Source organism: Cherax quadricarinatus, chromosome 2, assembly GCF_038502225.1.
Source record: "Cherax quadricarinatus isolate ZL_2023a chromosome 2, ASM3850222v1, whole genome shotgun sequence".
In the NCBI taxonomy this organism is placed as follows: Eukaryota; Metazoa; Arthropoda; class Malacostraca; order Decapoda; family Parastacidae; genus Cherax; species Cherax quadricarinatus.
Window position 1 is genome coordinate 53,381,323 of NC_091293.1, and position 6,345 is coordinate 53,387,667.

At 35.8% G+C, this 6,345-nt stretch overlaps 1 protein-coding gene across 1 annotated transcript in view; it reads left to right on the plus strand.

Annotated features, from left to right (window-relative positions):
* LOC128684083 (uncharacterized) overlaps positions 1-5,957 on the plus strand; it is a 36,676-nt gene extending 30,719 nt beyond the window's left edge. Inside the window, exon 6 of the mRNA XM_053770224.2 lies at positions 5,461-5,957. Coding sequence (XP_053626199.2) covers positions 5,461-5,679 — 219 coding nt within the window. The 3' untranslated portion in view covers positions 5,680-5,957. The remainder of the gene's footprint in view (positions 1-5,460) is intronic.
* The last annotated feature ends 388 nt before the right edge of the window (positions 5,958-6,345 follow it).

A 6,345-nucleotide genomic window follows, 5' to 3' on the forward strand; every position in this document is an offset into this window, starting at 1 on the left:
ATTGAGAAACAAAAAATACTCTTTTAATCAGGCCATTCCATCAGAATGGAAACACAGTATGTTGGATCATTGCTATAATAAACTCAGAAGAATTTGTAATGAACACAAAAACAAACTACAAAGAAAATTAGACATTTTAATTGAAAATAGTGATTGGACAAAGCATGCTAATAACAATTTTGTAATTAACTTATCAGATGAAATTTTAGACAAAAATACAACTGCTGCATATAGGTTTTGGCCTAAGTTTTGCAACTTCAAAAAAACTTAATAATGTTGAAATTGCAAAAGCCTTTTGTAACTTTGAAAAATTTTCTGATTTATCCTCTGATGAAATTAATATTAGTAAAGGAATGGTATATAGCTCTATGTTAAAACCAAACATTCCCAATTGCCCTCAAAGATTCTTTAAGTCTTATGATACACTTAATAACAATAAAAATTTGTGCCTTACTAAAGCAGACAAAATAAATGCAATAGTAATTATGAAAGAAAATGATTACCAAGAAGAAATGAATAATCTCTTAGATGATACTGAAACCTATTTTAAACTTAGGAAAAATCCCCTAGAAACCGTTAACAGCAATTTCAATAAAACAATAAAACTTCTACTGAAAGACAAAGATGAATTAGTCAAACAATTTACTTCCACTAATCCATCTTTACCTTACATGTATGGACTAATAAAAACACACAAACCAGGGAATCCAGTCAGACCAATTATTAGCTCCATAGGGTCAGTTTCATATAAGTTATCCAAATGGCTTGTTGATATTTTGAGCTCTATTGTTGGCAAAATTTCTAACTTTAATGTTATAAACAACATAGACTTAGTTGATAAATTAAGCTCCTTGACTGACTTAAATGATTTTAACATGGTTAGTTTTGATGTTACTTCCTTGTTTACGAAAGTTCCTGTTGATGATTTATTAAGTTTCTTATCTGAAGAACTCGTTAACTATGATTTACCATTGCCAGTTCCTACTATCATTAAACTTATTAAACTTTGCATTGTTGATGCAAAATTTGTATTTAATGATAAGTTTTACACTCAGAAGTTTGGTATGGCAATGGGAAATCCTCTTTCACCTGTTCTTAGTAACCTGTACATGGAATTTTTTGAAACAAGGTTGCTTAACACAATCCTCCCTAATAGAGCTAAATGGTTCAGATATGTTAATGATATTTTGTGTCTTATGCCCAAAAATGTAGATATACACCATTTCCTTGGAAAATTAAATAGCTTAGCCCATTCTATAGAATTTACTGTTGAGTTTGAAGAAAATAACTCATTGCCTTTTCTAGATGTTTTAATTATTAAGGGTAATAATGAATTCAAATTTAAAATTTACAGAAAACCTACAAATAACTGTCCTATGTCCACTATTATTCTTCGCATCAAGATAGAGTCAAACTGTCTGTTTTCTCATCAATGTTTTTGAGAGCTTTACGAATTTGTAGTCCTGAGTTCATAGATGAGGAAATATCCAAAATTTATGAAATAGGTAATGATTTAAAATACCCAAGAAATGTAATTGATAAATCTTTTAAAGTTGCTAGAAATACTTTTTACAATCCAAAAAGGAACAACCAGCCTTATTCAACTAAAAATATGTTGGTTCTCCCTTACCATGGAAACTTGGTTGATATGCCTTCTCTTCTTAAGACTTTTAATATTAAAGTTGTATTCAAAAATCTTGTTACAGTAAAAAAACTTTTGATAAAGAATTCCCCCCAAAATGCTGATGGATGTGTCTATAAGATTCCTTGTAAAATTTGCGATAAAGTTTATTACGGTCAAACTGGTAAAAATCTCGAACTAAGATTAAAACAACATAAATATAGCATTAGAACTGGACAAGATTCCAATGCTCTATTTATTCATGTAAGAGATTTTAACCATCCAATTGATTTTCAAAAAGTTGAGAAAGTAGTATCAAGCAAGTCCATGGTCGACAGGAATATAATTGAATCTTGTTTCATAAAAAGCAGTTTTGACAATAATATGATTATTTCCTTTGGTTTATATAAATTGGATCCATTTATAATTAATAGAATTTGGGAAGAATTTAATAATACACTGGACAAATAATAATTTTTAAAATTTTCTTGGGTAGAATAGTTTGTTGGTGGGTTGTGCAAAGGACCTGTCCAATTGGGCCGGCGAGCGTCAGGTGTTTAACCGTTGTGGGACCTGATAGTGAGGTGTTGGCCAGACCCCTTATATACCTTCCTTGGATGCTTTACTTTCATAGTTCCTTGATAATGTGAGTAGTCACGAAAGCGCTTGGAATTTCTCTATTTTTTCAGAGTGGTTGTTTTGCATATTCTGAAATCACCTGTATATATATATATATATATATATATATATATATATATATATATATATATATATATATATATATATATATATATATATATATATATATATATACATACATATATATATATATATATATATATATATATATATATATATATATATATATATATATATATATATATATATATATATATATATATATATATATGTATCCCAAAGTTGATAAGATATGTTAGGAAATAGGATAAATGTTTCCTGACGTTGGTCGTACTTATATGATGACTCCATATTGGAGCTTTTGGTCATATGATCGAAACCTTCAGCTGGCTTACCGGTTCACCTTTTTAAAAATAAGGTTATAATTATAACCATTTTTACAAAGTGGATGAATCATATATGGAAGCCCTAAGTTTGTTATAAACCCGTCTAGCAAGGAGCTTAGTAGTGATCAACAGGCAAACTTAGGCTTTGCGTTAAGCGTTGCGCCTTCAAATAATGATGTTAATTTTGTGAACCTTGCTAATTTTTTCTGTAATCTGGAGAAACATGGTGATTTGATACCGGGAGCTTTAAATATATTGTCTTAATCCTCCTTGGGATTCCTTACTGCCCACTACGGTTTACCATAGGCTACAAAGAACACAGTAATAATCAAAATTCACATCTTACAATGGGAGAAAAATTGCATGAGATTGTTATAAGAGCGATTATTTAGGCAAAATGAATCATTTAGTTAATAACTGAGACGTTTTAGCTGCTTAACAAGAAACCTCTTGACCAGGTTAATAGTCATTTTAATAGACGTCTAAAAACACTTATGAAAGTGAATGGCGAATTAGTTAACCATCGGTCAGCTAGATCGGCAACACTTCCTTACCAGTATGGCTTGATTAAGATACTTAAGTCAGAGAACTTGGCTTGCCCTATTATAGAATCAGCTGGTCTGTTGCACATTACCTATCTAAATGGTTAGCTAAACTCCTTACCCTATAAGAAGGAAAGATTTTGGAAGCACATATTAGGAATCAAGTGCGAAGTTTAACCATAATTATTAAGGGTTGCCGAACTAGGCAGAAGCCAAAGTTATTTTATAGGACTGAGAAATTACCTGGGTGGGCTGAACTGGAATAACCTGACTATGGGTCAAGTAGGTGGTGATGGTTACCGATATGACATTTTGTAGAGCACAGTTCTAGCTGCTCAGACAATATCTTCCAAATAGTGAAATCAGATCAAAAAAAAAAAATTATCCTAAATGGAAAAACAATAGATTAAAACATCCCACTGGTCAAAAGAGAGGTATATATAGGCGAATCAAAAGAGAAGAGGTGCAGTTAAGAAATCAATATATTCAGTTAAAGAGAGAAATACAAAAAAGGGAATAAGAAAAACAAAAAGAGATTGTGAGGTTAAAGTTGCAAGAGAATCGAAGACTAACCCAAAAAGATTCTTTCAGGTATACAGAAGTAAGATTAGGGACAAGATAGGCCCACTCAAAAGTTACTCGGGTCAGCTCACCGACAGTGATAAGGAAAGGTATTTGAGAAGGTAGATCATGATAATGAATATGATATGGTGTATATGGGCTTCAGTAAGGCTTATGATAAAGTCCCACATCAGAGACAATTCGGGAAAATTATGGCACATGGAATAGGAGGAAAAATTTTTTCCTGGATAGAGGCATGGTTGATATGTAGGCAGCAGAGAGTTTGCATAAATGGGGAGAAATCAGAGTGGGGAAGCGTTACGAGCGGTGTTCCACAGGGGTCAGTTTTCGGCCGCTTGTTGTTCACAATTTACATAAACGACATTCATTCTGACGAGGACATTAGAGCATTCCAGGAAAATTTAAATAGACTGATGCAGTGGTCGGAGAAGTGGCAGATGCAGTTTATTATAGACAAATGCAAAGTTCTAAACATTGGACAGGAAAATAAACATACCACATTTAAACTAAATAATGTAGATCTTAATATTACTGTTTGCGAAAAATATTTAGGGGTTTTGGTTATCAATAATCTAAAACCAAGACAATAAGCAGAATCCTTGGTTTCATATCAAGAAGCATAAATATTAGGAGACCTCAGGTTGTTCTTCAACTCTATATGTCTTTGGTTAGGCCTCATTTAGATTATGCTGCACAGTTTTGGTCACCATATTACAGAATGGATATAGATGCTCTGGAAAACGTTCAATGGAGGATGACAAAGTTGGTCCCATGTATCAGAAATCTTTTCTATGAGGATATACTGAGGGCTCTTAATCTGCACTCTCTGGAAAGGCGTAGACTTAAGGGGGATATGAATGATGTGTATAAATGGAAAACAGCAATAAATGAAGGTGATGTAAATTGCTTGCTAAAAATATCTTGCCAAGATATGACTCGCAGCAATGTTTTTAAGTTGGAAAAATTCCGATTCAAGAAGGTAATAGAGTTGTGGATGAGTGGAACAAACTCCCGAGTACCGTCGTAGAAGCTAAAACGTTGTGTAGTTTTAAAATTAGATTAGATAAATATATAAGTGGGTGTAGGTGGGTGTGAGTTGGACCTGACTAGCTAGTGCTACTAGGTCAGATGCCGTGCTCCTTCCTTAAGTGAATGTCACCTGACCTGACTAGATTGGGGCATTGGCTTGGGCCGGTGGGGGACCTGGACCTGCCTCGCATGGGCCAGTAGGCATGCTGCAGTGTTCGTTCTTTCTTAAGTTCTTATGTGTTTTGTATGCTGGCATCACTCAGTAGTTAGCCATCAATTATAGTCACTCACGTATTGATGCTCCTGCAACTCCTTGAATAAATAAAAAAAACTGTTTACCATAAATGCGGTTATCACTCCAGCACGAATGGCAGTAGTAAAGGATGATAATACCTTAACCACAAACCTCCTCGCACGACAAAGCCAGTTTCCTCACCTTCCTTACCTCCAACCCTTTACCACCTTATGAACATTCTCTTCTCACTTACCTTAGCCACACCCTTCTTATCTGTCTTAGCCACACCCTCCTCTTCCACCGTAGACCCAGTCCTCCCCTGCCTAAGCCACACCCGTCTTCACTTGTCTTAGTTATACCTTACCTACCTGTCTTGCAACACCCTGATCACCTGTACGCTCTCAAGGTGAACTTATTTCCTGACAGATGCACCGCGTGCTTGTCCCTGAAGAACAAGAGAGGCGTAGGTCCACTCGAAATGCCATCATATACTTTGTCCTTCCTGACGGCCACCTGCCCATGGCACCTACGGACTCTTCCTCCACCTCCTCGTCCTTTATGGGCACCGTTGTTGATCCTAGTCACTTAACCGTCCAGCAGTACCTGTACCATAACCTGAATAACATTTACACTCCAAGAGAATAACCCAAAAACTGTTATTTTGTTATTGTTTGTTACTGCTTATATTTTTGTTGATGGTATTACTGCTGTTGTTATTGTCGTTTTTGTCACCTGTCGTTGTTTGTTGCTGTTGTTTGTTTATTGTTGTTGATGCTCTATAAATATCATAGGGACATGTTATATTTACGAGGAAGCGCTGAACTCTTCAGGGTTATTCAGAGCCTGAGGAATGGGAGGAAATCAGGTTTGATCCGAGGAAGCAGAGGTGCCTCGTATTCCTTGGATCAGCAGTATCAAGTCAACCTGGTGGCCTGGTGGTTAACGCTCTCGCTTCACACGGTGAGGGCCTGGGTTCGATTCCCAGCCAGAGTAGAAACATTGGACGTGTTTCCTTCCACCTGTTGTCTATGTTCCCCATCAGTAAAATGGGTACCTGGGTGTTAGTCGACTGGTGTGGGTCGCATCCTGGGACACTGACCTAAGGAGGCCTGGTCACAGAATGGGCCGCGGGGGCGTTGAGCCCCGGAACTCTCTCCAGATAAACTCCAGATAAACCCTCTTGAATGTAATAACGCCGAGAGACCAGGGCTATTAGGGTCAATCAGGTTCGATCCAAGGAAAGGGAAGACATGTTTATTTCCTCAGACCAAGAGCCGCCTCACTAGGAACCTTTATTGCATTTTTACAGTG